Source organism: Neophocaena asiaeorientalis, unplaced genomic scaffold (assembly GCF_003031525.2).
Source record: "Neophocaena asiaeorientalis asiaeorientalis breed wild unplaced genomic scaffold, Neophocaena_asiaeorientalis_V1.1 scaffold404, whole genome shotgun sequence".
Taxonomy (NCBI): Eukaryota; Metazoa; Chordata; class Mammalia; order Artiodactyla; family Phocoenidae; genus Neophocaena; species Neophocaena asiaeorientalis.
In genome coordinates, this window is record NW_020172589.1 from 1,941,299 (window position 1) to 1,964,966 (window position 23,668).

A 23,668-nucleotide genomic window follows, 5' to 3' on the forward strand; every position below is an offset into this window, starting at 1 on the left:
GCATATGTCAATGGAGGGTAAGTCACAAGTTCTTGACTGCTTTTGATATGGTGCACATTAAAGGCTCTCTACATTTTATCAGGCATTTTATCTGCTGTCTCCTAGGTCCTTAAGATAGTACAGATGACGAGGTGGGAAATTATGTTTCAGTTTTACAGATGAGGAATCTGAGACTTAGAGTGGTCTCAGCCATTTGTCAGAGTTACAAAGATAATAACTGATAGAACTATTACATGAGTCCCTGCTTCTCTTCTGAAAATTATTTATTAACTCATTTATTCAGTACATATTGATGGGTATCTTTTATATGTAAGGCACTATCCTAGAAACTGGAGCTATCTCAGTTCTGCCCTTGACATATCTATAGGCTAAAGGAGAAGAGAGCTATTAAAGTACTTAGTTCCCAGACAACTGGTCAAGGGCAATATGGCAGGTGATGGCAGGTGATGGAGTGACCATCTGGAGAAGGGTGGAAGGGCCATGATGGAGATTTTGCAGAAAAGGGGGCATTTGAACCTGAGCCTGAGTAATAAGTAGGAATGTGTCAAGGAGAGATAATAGGGAAGCTATCCCAGGAAAAATAAAGGGCCTGAGCAACGGCATGGGAGTGTGAATGGGCATGCCCAGGTGGAGACAAGACACTAGCTCAGAGCATGGGAAGGAAGCAGAGCGCACAGGGAGGCAAGGAGGCACGCCTCACCAACTGTTGTTGCTTGCTCCTTGGCACTGAAAAGCAGTTCTGCCTGATCCCCATCTAATTGTCAATGCTGGCAGTGGAACTAACTCCAAAAGAACGATTCCGGTGCCATTTATAAACACACATTAGAAAAACCAAGAGGGTTTTTCTTTCCCTCTCTGTAAAACCCTTAGTTTGAGAGCTAGGGCAGGGCTCATTAGTAGAGATCCAAAAGCAAGCTGTGTCTATCTTATGCAACAACCTGAATTCCATAGCAGATGATGTCACCTATAAATGCCCTATAAATGGAGCAAGGCTTCAGGTGCATCTGAACAATTTAACTGCATCGATACCCACTGCTACAAACATGGCTGTCTCAGTGCTACGGCTGACAGTTGTTTGGGGACTGCTTGTCTTAATTCTGACTTGCCAAGCCGGTAAGTACCTGCAATCACAGCTCATGCATTGTGCAGTAGTTAGCCATGACTGGAGGAAGTCAGTGGCGCAGATCCAGAACATAAAGGGGAGAGAAGGGAACTTTGGGCACTGCAGAAAGAGCACTGGACTGGGAGACAAGAGACAGATCTTCTAATAAAAAGAAAGTAGGACTTTTATTCAAACGTGCTTAGGTTACAGTCTCTATCGGTGAATGTATGACGTTTAGAATGACTTTTCTTCTTATATCTTCATGTGATATAGTGACACTATTATAATTTCCTTGAGAGCTGGGGGTGTTTATTTTTTAATGATTATAACTAATAATATTCAAAGGCAAAGAGTCTGGAATAAGACTCCTAGGCCTCGCTCTACCACTAGTCAGAAATGTAACTTCAGGCATGCTCTTTAACCTCTAAGGGCTTCACACTTAAAAGGGAATATCAGTAGTTAACTTTCTCATTTAGTTGTCATGAAAATTAAATAAAAGAGACAAAACATATTGGAAAAGTATCTGGTCCATCATGAGCACCCAATAAATATTAACTGCTATTTTTATCATGTATCATCTCATTTGATTCTCATAATCTTTTTAAGTAAACGTGCACAGTTTTATCATTTCCCTTTTTGCAGGTAAATAAACTGAGCTTGCAGAGGGAAAGTTACTTGAGCATAGACACAGGTAGAAGTGGCACACTTGGGATTGAAACCCAAGTCTTTCGATTCTTTCTATTATAAAGTATCTACTTCTTTCATGTCTGTTCCAAGCACATAGAGGACCAAAAGGCAGCATGCAGAATTCTCACTAATTAATTTTTGGTCTAAAGAAGGCAGTGAGCTCTTAACTTAACTCCAATCAGAATGATAGGTCAGAAAACACAGACAGTACAAATAGTAACAGAGCTTTCTGAGCTCTTCTAAATGTAACTTGGCAGAACTCCCACCCTCCATCACCCACTGTCCACTGGCACAACCCACAGGCAGACACTCCAACAAAGCTACAGCAGGGATGGGCTCAGAGACTACTGTGTCCATCTACCCCTATAGTAATCACCGTGATAAAGTAAAAAGTGAGATTTATATCCTAGAGACCAGTCCCAGGTCTGTCTCTCATGAACTCTGAAACTGGTTAAAATCAGCTCACTGCTTTGAACCTCAGTTTCCTCATCTGTAAAATGGGATAATTACCAACTGCACCAGGTGAAATGAGCATGCTTTTGGAGTCACTTTGTAAACTATAAAAACTGTATAAATATCAGCATTACTGTATTTTTTCAGAACTTTATGATTATATTGACTAAGAAAATCAGGTAGTTAATGTAAATAAAGGCTACCCCATATTATAACTGAAAGGAGAAAATATTCAACTGTTGGCTTTGATAATTTGTTTCTGGTATGTCAAATGTCTTCATTTTTATTATTCTTCAGCATTTTCAAAGTTCTTAATATTTTAGCAGCATTTTAAAAGTTTCGTATCTTTAAGCACTAGTGGAGAAAGCTACTATGAATCATTCTGTTGCTACTATTATTAACAATAGTAATAATCATACAGTGAGCATTTATTGTGGGCTCACCTTAGACCTGGTACTGCAATAAGTGATTTATATAATATAGATATGCATATATATACATACATATCTATGATATACATCACAGATAAAGTATCTTTCCATCTTGACAATAAGAAACTGAGAGAGCAATTAAATATTGTTTACACGGTTACATGGTGAACTTTTTGCTGAAGACAGAATCAAACTCAGGTACATAGGACTCCAAAACATCACCCACCATACTCTCATACCTCTCATTATATATGCGATCCAAAGGCTGGAGCCAAGGATTTGATCTTCACACACACTGCAATTCAGGGCTCCTTGCATTTTGAAAAGTTAGCATTTAGCATCATATTAAAATAAAAAGTTAAAGTAAAAATAATAAAATTAAATTGTTATGCAAGTAGGCAGATAGGAACACAGAAAAAAAAAGAACTCACTTTTCATGCAAGGAATTTCTGGTTCGCAGCTGGTAAATGTCTCCAGGGGACAGTTGCTTGAAGTCAGTATTATATCATATAGGGAACATGCTCTGTGAAATTAAAAAAAAATAAAAGTTCAAACCCTGGCTCAGCCACTTTCTATATGTGTGACTTTAGGAATTTCTCTGAGCATCCGTTTTCTCTCCTGTAATCCTATCACTGAACTGAATAAGGATTAGGCATGTGATGAAAGCACATCCTAGTACCTGAGCATCACAAATATACCTTCTCTTTCCTTCCACTTCATGTAATGAAAACAAAGCAATTCTGGTCACCGTGGTTGCCCTGTGCTTTATGTAAGGGTCATGTCCATATATGTCCATTTTTGCCTTAACTCTTAGCAGCATATGCTATGTACATAATAGTAGGCTCAAAAACACTCGTTGATGAAGAAAACCGACAGCTGAATCAATGAATACTTGGTGGTTAGTATATTGATCTTGGTTATAGGTCCCAGACTGGTAGTGCTCCTGTTGAATCTTTTGCAGTGGCATAGTAAACAATAAATGTTTGCAGAATGGAAAGCCATATTTTTTACTAAGACTTTCTATTTTAGGATATAATATAAATGCAACTCTTCTCACTAATCTGACAGCCTCCACACCAAAAGCTAGTTACATCTCCTTCATTCAGAGTAATGGGGTACATTGTACAGAAGTTGGGACTTCTTGAGTCAAAGTTTGTGGTGGGGGGCTTCCCTGGTGGCGCAGTGGTTGAGAATCTGCCTGCCAAGGCAAGGGACACGGGTTCGAGCCCTGGTCTGGGAAGATCCCACATGCCGCGGAGCATCTAGGCCCGTGAGCCACAACTACTGAGCCTGCGCTTCTGAAGCCTGTGCTCTGCAACAAGAGAGGCTGCGACAGTGAGAGGCCCGCGCACCGTGATGAAGAGTGCCCCCGCTCGCCACAACTAGAGAAAGCCCACGCACAGAAACGAAGACCCAACACAGCCAGAAATAAATAAATAAGTAATAAATTAATTAAATAAAATTAAAAAAAACATTTGTGGTGGGATTGACAGATAAAATACAGGGCACCCAGTTAAAGTTGAATTTCAGATAAACAATAATTTTTTTGTTTAATTATGTACTAAATATATCATGGGTCATTCTTACACTAAAAAAGTATTGTTATTTATCTGAAATTCAACTTTAACTGGGCATCCTGTAATTTTATTTACCAAATCTGCCAACACTACTTGTGAGGCTACAGTAAAACTAAAAGATAAAGGTCCTACTTCATCCTGGCACCAGGGTGCAAAGGGGAGGCTGTTCGTATCTTTAATTGCTGCTCTTGCATTGCTTTTAATCTCCCAAACCACTTAGACCACTAAGCAAAGCCAAACCCCCCGCCAAGGGACCTTGCATGTCACCAACTTCACTCTGGACCTTTGGCCTCATTCCAAAAGGCACTTGACTAAATATCAAAAGTAAGAGACCTGCAGTTACAGTACCATCTTCTCTTGCTATTTGTAAGATCTTCTGCAGGTCACTTAATGTTCTCAGTTTCTGAGTCCAGTGAGCTCTGCATACTCCACAAGATTGGTCAAGCTTAAACTTACACAGATGTAAAATCATTATTTACAGAACTATCACATGCTGTACAAGTGATAGAATTTCTCCTCGTCATCATTATTATACTACTTTCTACCTTATAACACACTTGTAGTTAGATCATACCTTTTCTGTCAAAGACTATGCAGTTCATCACAGAGTGCTTAAGAACCCGGATTTTAATACCAGGCAAACATGGGATTGAATTCTGATTCTGCCACTTACCATCTCTGCGACTTTGACCCGCTTCTAAACCTCTCTCAACTTCCATTTCTTTACCTTTAACTTCGGATAATAACTTTGCCCCCCTCATAGTGTTGCTGTGAGAATAAAATGAGATAATGCACGTAGATTGCCTGTCATAGGTATGTGCTCAGAAAACGCTACCTATTATTATATCATCCTCCTTATTATCATTTCCATAGGTCCAGGGATTACATGAGAAAAATACATTAAAACCAAGCAACCTGCATTTCAGTCCCAGCCCTGGCATTTACTAGCTGCTTTAACTCTGAACAAGTTACTTAACCTCCGTGAGCTTCAGTTTTCTCATCTGGAAAGAGAACCAATGTCTGCCTAAGCATCAATATCTGTTGCTCTGTTTGGTTTCAGGAATAAGTGACATAATGCACGTGAAGACAATAACCAGGCAGGCACTAGATATGCAATAAATGTAACTCTATGAGGCTATATAATTAGTGAGAGGGGGTATAAAGAGCTCTAGGGTTCCCTACAATGAAAGAAACTTCCCTTTTTTCTTGCTGAGAATCACCCTGAGATTCCATTCTGTTTTTCAGATGACAAACCAGAGAGCAAGTCAAATGACAAGCCAGATGACTCGGGCAAAACCCTAGAACCAGCCTTTCCAAAACTCCTAAGCCTCTTGGGCTCGGATATCATTGAGAATACGGTGGCGTTCATCGTCTGCTCCATGATGAGGAGCAAGTAAGCACTGAGACAAACCTTGCTTTTGTCCAGTTCGCCGTTGGTAATGACCGCATTGCATTAAAATGAATGAGAAACAAAATTGCATGCATGCCAATGTATTGTTTTAATTGAAACTTGTTGCCTACCTTAAGATATATTTGCATCTGCATGAATTTCCCTGAACTCTTTTGGGGTGAACACGTTCCCAAGGAATTTATGGAACAAGGGGTTCCATAAAATATTTTTTATTTCAGGATGGAGTAGGGAGGAAGAAGGCCACCGGACCGAGGGACGGAAAGCCATGTTCTGGTCTTGACACAGGTGTTATTTACTGGGTGATCTGGAGTTAGGCTTTCCCTCCCTGAGTGCCTCAATTTGCTAATCTGTAAAGTTAAAGGAATAAAGGACCCACCCAGTGCAGACACAGTAATCTGCTGATGAAGGTAGTGGGTAGACGTGTGCTCATTAGTGAGAGGTATGGTGGGTCCCGTCTTTATTTTCTGGTTTGAGTAATTCAAGAGGGTTAGCAGACACAGTAGCTAATCTCTCCTCAGAGGCAATCTGAAGAACCTCTCTTATGAGGGTTTGTTTTGATCACGAGAGATTGCCTTGATGGCAAATTCCACAACCCAGACTCTTCCAATTATTTTCAACCTGCTTCCAAGCTCCTGTGCTCAACTCCTAATACATCCTACCCAAGTTTACATAGCTCTGATTTTTACATCTACTTTACCCTTTCTTCATTCTTCCGACATTAATCTCCCCAAGTTCAGCTCTCCAGGGTCTATTTCGTTCTTTTGAATTTCTAGGTGCTTTTAATCTCCACCTCTCTGAGGCTCTGCTCTCTAATTCTCTCCTTCACAGCCCCCTAAGCAGAGTTTGACAAAGTGCAGTCTATTACCTGCTTCAGAATCGCCTGGAGAACTTAACCAAAATGCAGGTCCCTTCGTCCCATCTTGCACCTTCCTGGGGCAAGGCTATATAACAAGCCTTTATAACAAGCTTTATAACAAGCGTTTTAACAAGCTTTCAGGTGATTCTTATATACAACAAATTTTGAGAGCCCTTGATTGGATGCTCTGGGCTACATGGCTGAGCCTTAAAGGTCCACACAGCCTTTAAATTTGTATTCATCTTTTGTGTAGATGTGAATCTTTGTATTTTTCTAGGGAAAGTGCTTCTGACTTTATAAGATTCTCAGAAAGGTCTATTACCAGTAACAGATTAAGAGCCACTTCTATATAGAAGTCATCAGGGGTCATTTTGTATCCCTTGATCTGCTTAAATCCATATATTACTATCATGTGAATGGGCATAATTCTGCATACAATCATCATGAACAAACTGTTAAAACACAGATGTTTATTTTGTGTTTTTATTTTTCATATTGTGGTTGCTTTTGCAACTGTTGAGTTCCCATGACTGTTAGTGTAAACAAGGAAAAAACTGAATAACACCTATTATGTACAAAGTAGAGTTTAGACTCCAGTTGAATTCATATTGTTATAAATCACAACAATAGCAAGGCAAAGAATTAGAATAATAATTCTTTTTATTCCTTCCCTGGGGAATTCCCTAGATATAAAATAGCCCTTGTTTTCTCTGTTAACTCTGAAAGTTGACTATCTGAAATACTAAAGAATTGTTAGCTCTGGGTTCAGAAATGGCACTTCTTCTACCATTTTCTTTTTCCCTCATTTTATTCTGGGTATATGATATTCTTTCTGTTCTTGGAACTTACAACTGTCTCAGGCTCTCTGCTCGTGCTTTAATTTCTGCCTAAAATGCTCTTTTTCCCCTCCTAGCTAGTGCTTTGTCTTGCCTCTCATCTAAAAGTCACCTCCTCTGAAAACGATTCTATAACCACTCTTATTAATACAACTTCTTTTATTCCCTGGTTATTCTCTATCATTTTACCTTGTCATTATGTCATTATAACATATCACCATCTCACATGATTAATTTATTTTTAATCATGTAACTATATGAAAGTAGAGATCAGATCTCTCTAGCTCATTGCTATAGCACAGTACCCTGTAAGTCATATCGGGCACTTAGTAAATAATTGTTGAATTAATTAAATAAGGAAAGGAATCTTAGAGATCAGATCTAAAGCTCACATACCCCAATTTGACTGAGACATTTTGAGGGATCTTTGTTGAAAGATACAGCAGTCCTTGCTCAAGGGAACAAATCTAACTGTCCTCACTCTGTCCAAGAAAAGACCATAAATGTAACAGGGAATGGGAAATGGGAAGAGACCAGCAAGAAGTATTCCTAAGAACTTAATACATGCTTAGGAAAGTAGGGGCAGGAATTGTGAAGGAAAAAAGTCTAGACTTTAAGCCCCTTTCCTCAAAGAATTTGCCGTCCTTATTGTATAAGATGGCATGAGCAAATACAATGATAACTAAAATGCTGAATAAGTTAAATGTCAGCCAAACATCACAGTTAATGTCTAAGGAAAGGAGCTGTCACTGGGGCCAGGATGCTTAGGGGAGAGTTTCTGGCAAAGGTAAGAAGAAATTTGGGTCATAAAAGACTCAATGAGATTTCATTAGAAAGAGAGAATTACAAAAATATGGAACTTCATAAAGATAGAAAATTTGCTTTATTTAGTCCTATGTATCCAATGCCTAAATACTGTGTCAAGCACATAATAAATGCTGGACCATAGTTTACTCATCTCTTACCTTCTCAGCAGCTACCCCACACCCAATCCTTAAACAGTGGAATGGCCTCTGGTATTAATTCATGCTTCTGGAGACCTAAGTTTTAGACTTTGCTTTGCAATTTACCAGCCATGTGACTTGGACAGGTTTTTAATCTCTTTGAGCTTCAGAGGTTTTTTCATATGTAAAATGATTAAAATTCATTCATGTATCCGTTCAACAAATATTTATTAATTCATACTATATGCTAGGCACTGTTCTAGGTGCTGGGGATATATTATGAAACAAATATATCAAAATATCTGTCTTTATAGAGTTTATATAGGAATAGACATCAAACTAATAGATTTGTTGGCAGATTTAAAGAGATAATTATGTATAATGGCTTGTCAAATTTGAACTATTATGGAAATCTTAGACCTTACTACTTTATGACATAGGAAAACTTGAAGTATTGCTCAAATATTATACGATACCTTAGTGATGATTCTAACATTCCTGATCAGTCTAAATCATAATTCATTTTTTCCTCTTTTTCTTTTAAGAGGATATATGGAATGTGATGATAAACAAGAAAAAGATTCATCAGAGTGACTTCAACCAGGTGATTTTAACCTAAAAACTTACAACCAAAAAATAGTATATTGAACAAAGGAAAAAGGGTCTGTCTGATTTACTTAATAAATTTGGGAACCCACATTTACCCATAAGCAGAAAAGGGGTATTTTTTGTGTGTCTTTTTGTTTTATTCTTTTAGTCGTTTCTTTAAAATTGATTTTAAGTAGATGTATTTTTATCATCTCAAAGTCACTGACTTAATAAGATTCTCTTAAAAGAAGAAGCACAGTTGTGGGGTGAAACAAGTAAGCACTGGAAGTGAGGAGATCTGGTCCTGTCACAACTCTGCTTGGAACTTGACTTGTGCAAGTTCCGCCTATGAAAGGAGGGGTTATATGCACTAATATCTAAAGACCCAGGTAAACAGGCCATTAGTTACTCATGAGAAGAGTGAGATTTACTGAACCTAATTCCAGGAGAAAGGTAGGAAGCTCTCTAATCCTGCAGTTAGATTTATGTGCAAACAGTCTGGTTTGAGTCCTCAGAGATACCTGCTGTTTCCTTATCCAGTTCTCTCTTGAGAATGGATATTGAAATATAAATACAGAAATGTTAGACTTGAGAAAGTAATTCTATAAGTAACTAGCATGAACTTAGTACTTCTGTTTTAGGCAGTAAATTAATGCTGTATATGTAGTACCTAATTTAATTCTATCTAACATTCCCTATGAAAAATATGTATTGCTATTCTTAAATTTTATAAATAATGAAACCAAGTCTCAGGGAGCTTAATTAATGTGGCCAAGTTAATAAGGGAGGAGGGGTGGATCTGAATTCAAACAGCCTGATTCCAGTCTGTGCTCTATCACTCAGCAATAGAGCTACTGAACAGCGAATAGTGTAGGAAGAGGCAGTAGAGAATAGTGATTAAGCTGTGTGATCTTAGACATACCTCAAGGTGCCCATAGAAATAAAACCCTACCCCTTTGGTTAGTTGAATTACCTTATATGCATCTCCAGGAATTATGGCCTTTCCCAACTTTTTCCCTACTGGCTTCATTTCATAACAAGGGAGTGATTGGCGTGAGCTTAGAAAGCTATTATCATATTACCCTGGAACTTAGCCCACTCTTTTCCTTAAGCTTCTAAGGAGGGAAATCAGACTTGCACATTGGAATCAAGATGTGCTCAACGCAGACACACCTGAATCTCACCCCAAAGAGAGCTAAGCTTCTAAAAACACTCACTTATGTTTGCATCTTCCCATTCCCATCTTCTTAGGGAACAGCCTACCTCTTGTTGCAGGTATCCTAACCCTTTGCCTTCATTCAGAAGGCTCATTGGTGCTCACACCCTGAATCTTTGGAGTGCCATCCTAGAGGCTCAATGTATGAGACAGTCCAATAAGCAAGTCAACATGAAATTTTAGAAAGAGCAAAAGCCATAGAGAAGATGTAAGTTCAGCTTCTATCTTGGCCTCTTATTGGTTGTGTGACCATGGGGAGGTCAGTTGGTCTCCATGAGTCTCACTTTACTCCTTATTAATACTTAAAACATTTGGAACTTAATTGTTCCAGACCTTAATGTCGGAAATTTTTTAACTGCATATAAAAAAACTTTGAGTGGATTCACAAACCAACTGTAGATGCCCTAATGGGCAGAGAGGAATGGCTCTGTCTAGGGATATAAACCAAATGGACTAGAGAGAAAGAAGCTTCTAAGGCAGAGATTAAATTTTGGATGGTTTGACCAAGGCTGTCTCTCCAAACTCCAGTGACTGTTCATTTAATAAATAGTTTTAAAAGTTGCATTTGTATGATAAGTGTCTCATCAAATCAAAAGCAAATCATGACTTTAGAATGAGTGATTCACAGCAATGCCTATTTCTCCAGTATAGAAAATCTGGCCAAAGTTTTAGGTATTTCCTAAAGTAAGACAGGTAGATATATAGATATCCCGTTTTTCTCCTACGACATATGCCTCTATCTTACATAGTCCTTTAAAGCTTATTTAACCCACGCCTACTATGTGTCAGATTCTGCCAATGCTACCAAGATGAGTAATACTGTCTCATCGTTAACAAGTTTATGGTTTGGACTATCACCTAGCACAGTGCACCCCAGGACTGTGCAGGAAAACAATGAAGTTCTATGTACAAGTGCCGTGGACATGCCTTGGAGGAAAGGGTGGGCATTAAGAGGGCTTCACAAAGAAGGTGAATTTCCGCATGCAATCTCAGATGATGAGCAGAAAGGGCAAGTTCTCAAAAACTAATCATACAATAATTGGACACCTAATTGATCTGAGATTCTCCCAACCTCAGCTCAATCACATTGACATGATTTCCTTATGTTAATAATTTTACAATCTTAACTCCTAATGTCTTGCATCACTTGAAATCATGCGGATTCAAGTCTCCCAGTGTCTTAAGTCATTTGACATCTTAAAGTATAAATTACCTTTCTTGTGTTAAAATAAGAATCCAATGAACCTCACCAGATTATGAAACAAGGAAAAGATGGGAAAGCACTTTGTGAATTCTTAATATCTATGTACATTTTTAAAATTAAGAACATAATGTACTTGGACACACTCGATGACATGTTTCAACCTGCTGAGTCAGAACTTCCTAGTGAGGGAGGTAGAAATAAATAAATTTAATAGGAAATCCTCAAGTAACTAATGAGTAAAATTGCAGATGGGCATGACATCACTCAATATCCACCCCATGAAGTCTGATGGGAAATATTTCTTTTAGAATTTAGAGCAAGAAAAAAAAATTTCCTTCCCTCAGTACTGCTTCCTCATTTCTGGTTATAAGATTTATGTAGCTTGGTTTATTTCATTTATTTACTTTTCCTGTCTATCCCGAAACTCAAAGAGAAACTGATGACTCAATTTACTCCAGTAAACGTATGTGCATTCTCCCTTCATCCCTGTTGTTGATTCTTGCCTTTTCATTTTTGTTGTTGTTGCTTGTTTCTTCAAATATATATTATAGTTGATTTCATTATAAATCATCTCAAGTTCTAAAGGGCAGAGACGTAAATGTTAAAGAAAAGATTAAAATATCTTTGTATTTTTCTTAAGTCTTTGAGCCCTCTTTAGCTGGTAATTGTTTCCCTGTCTCTGGTTTATGTTTCTAAGGACACCTGCATGGCTCCAGAATAAGTCAAGGACACCTGAATCCTGCTTTTCCAGTTTTTTGTTTCACAAGTCCTCCAGGACAGAGACCTCAATGCAGCTTCCAGCAAGTTCTCAGGATTCAGGTCCTGGCTTCAACCAAAGACAGCTTCTTTTGAACATCCTGACTTTGCATTTTTGCTTCTAGAGGTCAAAATAATTGTGTCCTCTTTGGGGACACATATCCTACTTCATTAAGATTTTTGTTGGTGGAAGTAATTTTTCCTGAAGCATGTTTAAAGTTTTTAATGATGCAAAAAATATGAAATATATAAAAATGATTATCCAGAATAACTGAAGAACATTTCAAATTAAGAAAACTAAATTTCAGATAACATAAGGCCAAAGTCACAGAACCAGTAAACAACAGAAAGATTTGAACCTGACTCCAAAGAAAAAACCCTTAACCCCTAAAAATGCATGAGGTGAATTTCAGAGTTAAAAGTTTCATAAACCCTTTTAGGAAAAGTTTTTCAAAAAATCTGAGCCTACACTCCTGGGCTAGTAAACTAAAAACTGACCTTTAAAAAAAAATTAACAAGGTTATTGCTGTTCCACAGTTTTTATTACTCTCATAGAATAGCAGAGTGCCCTTGAAGACATTTGAAAATGGTGGATGGAAGAGTCCTTGACAAGTCTAGTGCAGTTCTTTCATTTCTTCTACCACTCGTTACACAGATGTAGGTCCTCAGTGGCAATTGGTGTGGTTCTTGCCCACTTGTTCATAAAGGATTGAACCATTGTCAAACCTGACCCAACTGAGCCAAGAACATTCTCCCAGAATTATTTAATATGGACAGTAAGACAAGACTGAAATCATAAAGCACAATGACAATTATGGCAGCACTCTAGTCTAGATGGGAGGGAAGCTCAAGAGGGAGGGGATATGGGGATATATGTATACTTATAGCTAATACACTTTGTTGTACAACAGAAACTAACACAACATTGTAAAGTAATTACACTAAAATAAAGATATTAAAAAAAAAATCTGTGTGCTTCTGTCCTGGATTCCTGTTCTCCCAAGTGCTTTGACTCTGAAAGCAACTCCAGTGTATTTTCAATAAACCTTTTTTTTTAACATCTTTATCAGAGTATAATTGCTGTACAGTGGTGTGTTAGTTTCTGCTTTATAACAAAGTGAATCAGCTGTACATATACATATATCACCATATCTCCTCCCTCTTGCGTCTCCCTCCCACCGACCCTATCCCACCCCTCTAGGTGGTCTCAAAGCACCGAGCTGATCTCCCTGTGCTACACGGCTGCTTCCCACTAGCTAACTATTTTTACATTTGGTAGTGTTTATATGTCCATGCCACTCTCTCACTTCATCGCAGCTTACACTTCCCCCTCCCTGTGTCCTCAAGTCCATTCTCTACGTCTGCATCTTTAGTCTTTATTCCTGACCTGCCCTAGGTTATTCAGAACCTTTTTTTTTTTTTTTTAAGATTCCATATATATGTGTACGGTATTTCTTTTTCTCTTTCTGACTTTCCTCACTCTGTATGACAGACTCTAGGTCCATCCACTTCACTACAAATAACTCAATTTCGTTTCTTTTGATGGCTGAGTAATATTCCACTGTATATATGTGCCACATCTTCCTTACCCATTCATCTGTCAATGGACACTTAGGTTGCTTCCATGTCCTGGCTATTGTAAATAGAGCTGCAATGAATATTGTGGTACATGACTTTTTTTGAATTATGGTTTTCTCGGGGTATATGCCCAGTAGGCAATTGTTGAGTCGTATGGTAGTTCTACTTTTAGTTTTTAAAGGAACCTCCATACTGTTCTCCATAGTGGCTGTATAAATTTACAGTCCACCTACAATGCAAGAGGGTTCCCTTTTCTCCACACCCTCTCCAGCATTTATTGTTTGCAGATTTTTTGATGATGGCCATTCTGACTGGTGTGAGGTGATAGCTCATTGTAGTTTTGATTTGCATTTCTCTAATGATTAGTGATGTTGAGCATCCTTTCATGTGTTTGTTGGCAATCTGTATATCTTCTTTGGAGAAATGTCTATTTAGGTCTTCTGCCCATATTTGGATTGGGTTATTTGTTTTTTTGATATTGAGCTGCATGAGCTGCTTGTATATTTTGGAGATTAATGCTTTGTCAGTTGCTTCATTTGCAAATACATTCTCCCATTCTGAGGGTTGTCTTTTTGTCTTGCTTATGGTTTCCTCTCCTGTGCAAAAGCTTTTAAGTTTCATTAGGTCCCATTTGTTTATTTTTGTTTTTATTTTCATTTCTCCAGGAGGTGGGTCAAAAAGGATCTTGCTGTGATTTATGTCATAGAGTGTTCTGCCTATGTTTTCCCCTAAGAGTTTTAGAGTGTCTGGCTTTACATTTAGGTCTTTAATCCATTTTGAGTTTATCTTGGGGTATGGTGTTAGGGAGTGTTCTAATTTCACTCTTTTACCTGTAGCTGTCCAGTGTTCCCAGCACCATTTATAAAGAGGTTGTCTTTTCTCCATTGTATATTCTTGCCCCCTTTATCAAAGTTAAGGTGACCATATGTGCATGGGTTTATCTTTGGGCTTTCTATCCTGTTCCATTGATTTATATTTCTGTTTTTGTGCCACTACCATACTGTCTTGATTACTATAGCTTTGTAGTATAATCTGAAGTCAGGGAGCCTGATTCCTCCAGCTCTGTTTTTCTTTCTCAAGATTGCTTTGGCTATTTGGGGTCTTTTGCGTTTCCATACAAATTGTGAAATTTTTTGTTCTAGTTCTGTGAAAAATGTGATTGGTAGTTTCATAGGGATTACATTGAATCTGTAGATTGCTTTGGGTACTATAGTCATTTTCACAATGTTGATTCTTCTAATCTAAGAACATGGTGTATCTCTCCATCTGTTTGTATCATCTTTAATTTCTTTCATCGGTCTCTTATGGTTTTCTGCATAAAGTTCTTTTGTCTCCTTAAGTAGGTTTATTCCCAGGTATTTTATTCTTTTTCTGGCAATGGTAAATGGGAGTGTTTCCTTAATTTCTTTTTCAGATTTTTCATCATTAATGTATAGGAATGAAAGAGATTTCTGTGCATTAATTTTGAATCCCGCTACTTTGCCAAATTCATTGATTAGCTCTAGTAGTTTTCTGGTAGCATCTTTAGGATTCTCTATGTATAGTATCATGTCATCTGCAAACAGTGACAGTTTTACTTCTTCTTTTCAGATTTGGATTCCTTTTATTTCTTTTTCTTCTCTGATTGCTGTGGCTAAAACTTCCAAAACTGTGTTGAATAAGAGTGGTGAGAGTGGGCCACCTTGTCTTTCCCTGATCTTAGTGGACATGGTTTCAGTTGTTCACCATTGAGAACGATGTTGGCTGTGGGTTTGTCATATATGGCCTTTATTATGTTGAGGTAAGTTCTATGTCTACTTTCTGGAGGGTTTTTATCATAAACAGGTGTTGAATTTTGTCAAAAGTCTTTTCTGCATCTGTTGAGATTATCATATGGTTTTTATCATTCTGTTTGTTAATATGATGTATCACATTGATTGATTTGCATATATTGAAGAATCTTTGCATTCCTGGGATAAACCCCACTTGATCATGGTCTATGAACCTTTTAATGTGTTGTTGGATTCTGTTTGCTAGTATTTTGTTGAGGATTTTTGCATCTATGTACATCAGTGATATTAGCCTGTAGTTTTCTTTTTTTGTGACATCATTGTCTGATTTTGTTATCAGTGGATGGTGGCCTTGTAGAATGAGTTTGGGAGTGTTCCTCCCTCTGCTATATTTTGGAAGAGTTTGAGAAGGATAGGCATTAGCTCTTCTCTAAATGTTTCATAGAATTTGCCTGTGAAGCCATCTGGTCCTGGGCTCTTGTTTGTTGGAAGATTTTTAATCACAGTTTCAAGTTCAGTGCTTGTAATTTGTCTTTATATTTCTATTTCTTCCTAGTTCAGTCTTGGAAGGTTGTGGTTTTCTAAGAATTTTTCCATTTCTTCCAGGTTGTCCATTTTTTTAGCATAGAGTTGCTTGTACTAATCTCTCATGATCCTTTGTATTTCACTAGTGTCAGTTGTTACTTCTCCATTTTCATTTCTAATTCTATTGATTTGAATGTTCTCCCTATTTTTCTTGATGAGTCTGGCTAATGGTTTATCAATTTTTTTAATTTCTCAAGAACCAGCTATGAGTTTTATTGGTCTTTGCTATCATTTCCTTCATTACTTTTTCATTTATTTCTGATCTGATCTTTATGATTTCTTTCCTTCTGCTAACTTTGGGGTTTTTTTGTTCTCCTTTCTCTGACTGATTTAGGTGTAAGGTTATTTTGTTTATTTGAGATGTTTCTTGTTTCTTGAGGTACGATTGTATTGATATAAACTTCCCCCTTAGAACTGTTTGGCTGCATCCCATAGGTTTTGGGTCACTGTGTTTTCATTGTCATTTGTTTCTAGGAATTTTTTGATTACCTCTTTGATTTCCTTAGTGATCTCTTGGTTATTTAATAGTGTATTGTTTTGCCTCCACGTGTTTGTATTTTTTACAGATTTTTTTTTTTTTACTGTAATTGATATGTAGTCTCATAGTGCTGTGCTTGGAAAATGTACTTGATATGAGTTCAATTTTCTTAAATTAAGCAAAGCTTGATTTGTGACCCAAGATATGTTCTATCCTAGAGAATGTTCCATAAGCACTTGAGAAGAAAGTGTATTCTGTTCTTTTTGGATGGAATGTCCTATTTATATCAATTAAGTCCATCTTGTTTAAAGTATCATTTAAGGCTGGTGTTTCCTTATTTATTTTCATTTTGGATGATCCGTCCATTGGTTAAAGTGGGGTGTTAAAGTCCCCTACTATTATTGTGGTACTGTTGATTTCCCCTTTTATGGCTGTTAGCATTTACCTTAGGCATTGAGGTGCTCCTATGTTGGGTGCATAAATATTTACAACTGTTATATCTTCTCCTTGGATTGATCCCTTTATCATTATGTGGTGTCCTTCTTTGCGTCTTGTAATAGTCTTTATTTTAAAGTCTAATTTGTCTGATATGAGAATTGTTACTTCTGCTTTCTTTTGATTTCCATTTGCATGGAATATCTTTTTCCATCCCCTCACTTTCAGTCTGTATGTGTCCCTAGGTCTGAAGTGGGTCTCTTGTAGACAACATATATATGGGTCTTGTTTTTGCATCCATTCAGGCAGTCTATGTCTTTTGGTTGGAGCATTTAATCCGTTTACATTTAAGGTAGTTATCAATATGTATGTTCCTATTACCATTTTCTTAATTGTTTTGGGTTTGTTATTGTAGGTCTTTTCCTTCTCTTGTGCTTCCTGCCTAGAGAAGTTCCTTTAGCATTTGTTGTAAAGCTGGTTTGGTGGTGCAGGATCCTCTTAGCGTTTGCTTGTCTGTAAAGGTTTTAATTTTTCCGTCGAATCTGAATGACATCCTTGTTCGGTAGAGTAATCTTGGTTGTAGGTTTTTCCCTTTCATCACTTTAAATATGTCCTGCCACTCCTTTCTGGCTTGCAGAGTTTCTGCTGAAAGATCAGCTGTTCACCTTATGGGGATTCCCTTGTGTGTTATTTGTTGCTTTTCCCTTGCTGCTTTTAATATTTTTTCTTTGTATGTAATCTTTGGTAGTTTGCTTAATATGTGTCTTCGCATGTTTCTCCTTGGATTTATCCTGTATGGGACTCTCTGTACTTCCTGGACTTGATTGACTATTTCCTTTCCCATATTAGGGAAGTTTTCAGCTATAATCTCTTCAAATATTTTATCAGTCCCTTTTTCTTTCTCTTCTTCTGAGACCCCTATAATTCGAATGTTGGCGCTTTTACTGTTGTCCCAGATGTCTCTGAGACTGTCCTCAATTCTTTTCATTTTTTTTTCTTTATTGTGCTCTGTGGTAGTTATTTCCATTATTTTATCTTCTAGGTCACTTCTCCGTTCTCTGCCTCAGTTATTGATTCCTTCTAGAGAATTTTAAATTTCATTTATTGTGTTGCTCATCATTGTTTGTTTGCTCTTTAGTTCTTCTAGGTCCTTGTTAATTGTTTTTTGTATTTTCTCCATTCTATTTCCAAGGTTTTGGATTAGCTTTACTCTCATTACTCAATTCTTTTTCAGGTAGACTGCCTATTTCCTCTTCATTTGTTTGGTCTGGTGGGTTTTTACCTTGCTGCTTCATCTGCTGTGTGATTTTCTGTCTTTTCATTTTGCTGAACTTACTGTGTTTGGGGTCTCTTTTTCGCAGGCTGCAGGTTCACAGTTCCCATTGTTTTTGGTGTCTGCCCCCAGTGGTTAAGGTTGGTTCAGTGGGTTGTGTAGGTTTCCTGGTGGAAGGGACTAGTGCCTGTGTTCTGGTGGATGAGGTTGGATCTTGTCTCTTTGGTGAGCAGGACCACGTCCAGTGGTGTGTTTTGGGGTGTCTGTGACCTTATTATGATTTTAGGCAGCCTCTCTGCTAATGGGTGGGGTTGTGTTCCTGTCTTGCTAGCTGTTTGGCATGGGGTGTCCAGCACTGGAGCTTGCTGGTCCTTGAGTGGAGTTGGTTCTTAGTGTTGAGATGGAGCTCTCTGGGAGAGCTTTCACCATTTGATATTTCATGGGGTTGGGAGGTCTCTGGTGGACCAATGTCCTGAACTCGGCTCTCCCACCTCCGAGGCTCAGGCCTGACACTCGGGCAGAGCACCAAGACCCTGTCAGCCACACAGCTCCCATCTGCATAGTCTGTATCTGCTCCACCCCACCAGACGTCTGAGTCAACTTCCTCTGCGTCTGCTGTGTCAATCCAATAAATCTTTCGTTTGTTGTCTTCCTATTTATACTAAGCCAGGATAGGTTTGCATGCAACACAAAGAACCTTTAATAATGCAGATAGCCAAACAAAGAGTGAATATGTACTAAATATTGAAAAATACATATTACTTTCTACAATAAATTTAGATAATTCACCCTCTAATTTTCCAGAGACCTCCAGTTTCTTTTTATCCCCAACTTCATTGAAATATAATAGACATATAACATTGTGGAAATTTAATATGTACAACGTGATGATTGATATACATATATATTGCAAAATGATTCCCACAACAAGGTTAGTTAACACATCCATCACCTCACATGGTTACCTTTTTGTTTGTTTGTTTTGTAGTGAGAACTTTTAAGATCTACTTTGTTAGCAACTGTCAAGTACACAATACAGTATTAACTACAGTCACCGTGTTGTATATTAGATCTCCAACTTATTGATCTTATAACTGGAAGGTTGAAACCTTTGGCCAGCTTCAACCATTTCTCCCACCACCTCCTCTGCCCCTGGCAACCACCCATCTACTCTCTACTTCAATGACTTCCATTTATTTTTTAAGATTTCATATATAAATGAGGTCATACAATATTTGTCTTTCTTTGTCTAACTTACTTCACTTAGCATTACATCCTCATAATTCATCTGTATTGTTGCAAGTGGCAGGATTTCCTTCTCTTTTAAGGTTGAACAATATTCCATTATATATATATACCACATTCAACCATTGACAGACATAGGTTGTTTCTATGTCTTGTTTATTGTAATTAATGCTGCAATGAATGTGGAGGTACAGATATCTCTTTGAGATAGTGGTTTTATTTCCCTTGGATATATACCCAGAAGTAGGATTGCTGGATCATATGGTAATTCTATTTTTATTTTTTTGAGGAACCTCCATACTGTTTTTCTTTATGGCTACACCAATTTACGTTCCCACCAACAGTGCACAAGTGTTCCCTTTTCTCCACACCCTTGTTAGCCTTGTTATCTCTTGTATTTTGATCATAGCCATTGTAACAGGTGTGAGGTCATATCTCATCATGGCCTTGTTTTGTATTTTCCTAGTGATTAGTGATCTTGAGCACCTTTTCATATACCTGTCAGCCATTTTTATGTCTTCTTTGGAAAAATGTCTATTCAGGTTTTTTTAGGTCTTTTTCCTATTTTTTTAATAAAAAAATTTGTTTTTGCTATTGATCAGTATGAGCTCCTTATATATTTTGGAAGTTAGTTCCTTACCAGATACATGATTTGCACATATTTTCTCCTATTCCATAGGTTACCTTTTCTTTTTGTTGATCATTTCAATACTGTGCTAAATTTAAACATCATATCCTCTTAATCAAAGTTACCTAAGATTTCTATGATATTCATCATCTGACATGCAGACTGCTTCTTCCCAACAAACGTGAACCAAGAATCCCTCCTCATATTCTGAGTGCCTAACTTGTGCTTGGGAAATATATTTACTATAAGTAAAAGAATCAGTGTACTCCCTATGTGAGAGAGATATGCCCTATCAGAGCTTTGTCTTTAGCTTCACCTGTTTGTTGTACAATTTGAAATCTCGCTTTCATGTTGGTAAAATAGCAAAACACAACACAACAAAACAAACAACAACAACAAAAAAAGCAGGTACCGAATCAGTACTGGATTTTGTGCACTACAACGACAGACCTGTTTAAGATCTCCAGCAACCTATAGAGATTTTGAAGATTTCCCGATTGCTTTACAAGGCATGTTACTTCTCTTCCCACCCTCCAATAAGACCCCTCTCTGCAGCCAGCAGGAACACCTGTCTTTGTTTTGGTTTTTTTTGTTTTGTTTTTGTGGTACGCGGGCCTCTCACTGCTGTGGCCTCTCCCATTGCGGAGCACAGGCTCCGGACGCACAGGCTCAACGGCCATGGCTCACGGGCTTAGCCGCTCCACGGCATGTGGGATCTTCCTGCACCAGGGAATGAACCTGTGTCCCCTGCATCGGCAGGTGTACTCTCAACCGCTGTGTCACCAGGAAAGCCCCGGAACATCTGTTTTTGAAGATGAAGAATCTCTCATATCTTCACGGTGTTTTTGTTTTGTTTTGTTTTGTTTTGTTTTTATGGTCCCTTCACACTAATATCTCACTGTAACCTTTAATTGCCGTACAGTTGAAGTAACCTGGTCAGGCATTATTTTCTTCACATGACAGGTGAGGAAACTGAGGCTCAGGGAAGGTAATGGACATCATGCCTAAGATATGAGAGCTGATGGAGGCTGAGTGGGAGGTTGGTCCAACCTCCAACACAACTCTGCTGCCCTGTGACACCCTGAGGACACAGTCTACTGCATCGCTCTGTCCCCAATCCCAAAGTCCCTACCATGAAATCAGCACTTGAGGGAATTCACCTCTTGCACTTTACAGAGATGCTGAGCAGAAAGAGTACTTCTATTAAAATATAATTCAAATTGTATAAGTTCCTTCTGCTACTTCCCATCTCATTCTGAACAAAAGCTAAATTTAAAAATTTTCTTACAATGGTGGCTGAGAACCTCCCTGAGCTATCCACATCATATTTCTTCTACTGCCACTCATTCCTTTGCTACCTCCACTCTAGCCTTCTGGGATCCTTGCTGTTCTCTAACACTCCTGGAATGTTTTTTCCTCAGAGCCTTGCATTTATTCTATCTTTTGCCTAAAATACCCTTCCCCAAGACAGTCACTGGCTTGCTGGCTTGCCCCCTCAGTTCTTTAAATCTTATCTTTGAGATCACCTATTCAGTGAGACCTTTGTTGGGTACTCTGCTTATAATTGCACCTTCCGGGCCCACCATTTCTTATCCCTTTGGGCTGCTGTATTTTCCTCCATAGTGCTCATCTTTTAACACAATTTAAAACTTCTTCATTTATTTTGTTCCTTTTTCTGCACCCCAATAGACTATAAGCTCTATGAGGCAATAATTTTACCTCTTTTGTTCAATATTCCTGGAACTATAGTGAGAAATTAGAACAGTATCTGTCAGAGAATAACTGGTCAATAAATATTTATTGTGCTCTGTGTTAAGCAAAGAAATTAAAATCATAATATTTCTACTTAAGGACAAGATAGTAAGGATGCAAAGTTGGACATTCTGTGGTTCTTGCCTTCAAATTGCGCACAACCTTGATGCAGAAGATATGAGCACATAATCAAGTAACCACACTCAGCATGATCTTGTGTAACACAGGCACAGACACAGTAGCATACAAACTGGGACAGCCATTAATGCTCCCTTGGAAACTCTGGGAAGACTTCTCAGTGGTAATAATATTCGAGCTGTATCTTGATAGATGAGAAAGGATTTGGAGACACAGAGGAAGTGGAGGAAGGGTAATTCAACCACAGGGGACAACTTAAAGCTCAGACTGTGACAATACTTGACATTCAATGGTGGCTCTTCAAAAGCTAGCTAAGTTGGTAAAACAATAGATATTGTTGGGACATTACCCATACTTGGACCTTCAGAAATGTTGTCTCATTTAATCCTCACTTTAAGGGCAAAAATTAGATATTAGCATTCCCTTTTGAAATAATGCAATTGAGAACCTGAAAGTTTAAGGAAACATCCCAAGATCACTCACATCACTACCAGTGGAGCCTGAACCTGAAGAAAATTCTGTGTGAGCCTAAAACCCTTGGTTTTTACTTCACTGCTTTTTAAGTTTGTGATAGGAGTTCCTTCTGGTTTTTTTTGTTTTTATTTTGAGAGGGAGGGGAACTTACTGTCTAATGTGTATTAATTGACACGATGTTTTATTTAAAATTCCTCTTCAAAAATGATTAAAGTAGCATATGCTTACCCTAAGGGGAAAAATGATGGGGAAAGTGAGAAAATGTATACATTTTAAAAGTTAATCACCTCCCACTCAAACACCATTATCCCCAAATCAGCATTCCCAGCAACCAATATTTACTTCATTCTCCTGTCCATCCAAATATACATACAAATGTAGAGGGAGATCTGTGTGTGCCCTCTATTCTGCAGTTTGCAGAATACAATGAGATATTTAACAATATCTCATTGTATTTACTTTAGATAAGTAGATACAAATCTTTTAAAGGCTACCTGATAGCTCAAAATTTAAAACATTATGATTTCCCTATTGATGGGCATTCATAATACAATTCTTTCTACTTTTTCAGCTCTTAAAGGATGTTGCCATAACCATCCTTATACGTATAAACACATGCACTGATTTTTTATTTCTTTATAAAAGACTTCTAAAAACTGAATTGCTAGATCAAAGGACATTTTTATTATTTTTTTGGGGGGGTAGCAGTATTTTATTTATTTATTTATTTATTTTTAACATCTTTATTGGAGTATAATTGCTTTATAATGGTGTGCTAATTTCTGCTTTATAACAAAGTGAATCAGCTATACATATACATATATCTCCCATATCTCCTCTCTCTTGCATCTTCCTCCTACCCTCCCTATCCCACCCAAGTATCTTTTCTGACCACAACGCTATGAGACTAGATATCAATTACAGGAAAAAATCTGTAAAAAATGCAAACACATGGAGGCTAAACAATACACTACTAAATAACCAAGAGATCACTGAAGAAATCAAAGAGGAAATAAAATACATAGAAACAAATGACAATGAATACACGATGACCCAAAACCTATGGATGCAGCAAAAGCAGTTCTAAGAGGGAAGTTTATAGCAATACAATCCTACCTCAAGAAACATCTCAAATAAACAACCTAACCTTACACTTAAAGCAATTAGAGAAAGAAGAACAAAAAAATCCCAAAGTTCGCAGAAGGAAAGAAATAATAAAGATCAGACCAGAAATAAATGAAAAAGAAATGAA

At 37.7% G+C, this 23,668-nt stretch overlaps 1 protein-coding gene across 1 annotated transcript; it reads left to right on the forward strand.

Moving 5' to 3' along the window:
- The first annotated feature begins 1,043 nt into the window (after positions 1–1,043).
- Positions 1,044–8,891, forward strand: CUNH5orf46 (chromosome unknown C5orf46 homolog). Its single transcript, XM_024738281.1, has 3 exons — positions 1,044–1,113; positions 5,496–5,643; positions 8,843–8,891. The coding sequence occupies exons 1-3, from the start codon at positions 1,044–1,046 to the stop codon at positions 8,889–8,891; spliced, it is 267 nt and encodes an 88-aa protein (XP_024594049.1).
- Positions 8,892–23,668: the final 14,777 nt, after the last annotated feature.